This window comes from Mizuhopecten yessoensis, unplaced genomic scaffold (genome assembly GCF_002113885.1).
Source record: "Mizuhopecten yessoensis strain PY_sf001 unplaced genomic scaffold, ASM211388v2 scaffold9023, whole genome shotgun sequence".
NCBI lineage: Eukaryota > Metazoa > Mollusca > Bivalvia > Pectinida > Pectinidae > Mizuhopecten > Mizuhopecten yessoensis.
Genome location: NW_018407840.1, coordinates 919,276 through 920,325, shown reverse-complemented (window position 1 = coordinate 920,325; position 1,050 = coordinate 919,276). Strand labels below are relative to the sequence as shown.

Below are 1,050 nucleotides of genomic sequence, written 5' to 3'. Positions count from 1 at the left end.
TATCAAAATCCAAGATGGCTGCCTGTCGGCCATGTTGTTTATCCGATCAGTCTCAAAAGTTGCCCTGCACAGCTCAGGACCAAGGGGAACCTACATATAAAATTTGAGAAAGATCCCTCTGGTACTTCTTGAGAAATAGCGTTAAGAAACTTTCACTATCAAAATCCAAGATGGCTGCCTGTCAGCCATGTTGTTTATTCGATCAGTCTCAAAAATTGCCCTGCACAGCTAAGGACCAAGAAAAACCTACATATAAAATTTGAGAAACATCCCTCTCGTGCTTCTTGAGAAATGGCGATAACAAACTTTCACTATCAAAATCCAAGATGGCTGCCTGTGGGCCATGTTGTTTATCCAATCAGTCTCAAAAGTTGCCCTGCACAGCTAAGGACCAAGGGGAACCTGCATATAAAATTTGAGAAAGATCCCTCTGGTACTTCTTGAGAAATACCGATAACAAGAATTGTTTACGGGCGGACGACGGACGCAGGGTGATTTGAATACCCACTATCAGATGATGGTGGGCTGAAAATTCCTAAAAAGGTTTGTATCATTCCTTTTGGTATACTAATCGTCCTGAATTTGATGCCAATATTTCGTTGCCAATCAATGGCACCTCCTGTCTGTAATTTTACTTACTTATCATACATCTTGATGTTTGCCGGGACGGCACTGATGAACCCACAGAGCTTGTCGTTCTTGATAACTCTCACCCCACAATGCCAGTCCTTAGACCAGCCTGGAGGCTGCAGCGCCCTGTCAAACAACAACAATTTCATCAAAATATGTTTCAATGTAAGTAATCCAAGGCCTATTTTCAAATCAAATTTTTAGGATATCATGTAGGCTGTTCGCAGCTCATCAGAGAAAAAGTAAAGAGGTGATAGCTATATACTTATCAAATATCTTCTGTAGTTCAAAAATTATTAATGGATTTTACTTAAGTTTTTAGTTTAATCTTTGAATAGTAAAATAAGATTAAAAGCAATAGTTTAACTGGACTACTACAAATATGGGGAGTGTGTGTGTGTGTGTGTGTGGGGGGTGGGG

General features: G+C 40.1%; 1 protein-coding gene across 2 annotated transcripts in view; it reads right to left on the bottom strand.

The window, feature by feature from the left end:
* The window catches only part of LOC110457073 (glycylpeptide N-tetradecanoyltransferase 1-like), a 17,558-nt gene that overhangs the window by 11,492 nt on the left and 5,016 nt on the right, over nucleotides 1-1,050 (bottom strand). For both annotated transcript variants that reach the window (XR_002463661.1, XM_021508168.1), the window contains exon 6: nucleotides 640-756. Coding sequence is in view for 1 of the 2 variants with exons in the window: in XM_021508168.1 (XP_021363843.1) it covers nucleotides 640-756 (117 nt within the window). In the remaining variant the exon portion in view is untranslated. The remainder of the gene's footprint in view (nucleotides 1-639; nucleotides 757-1,050) is intronic.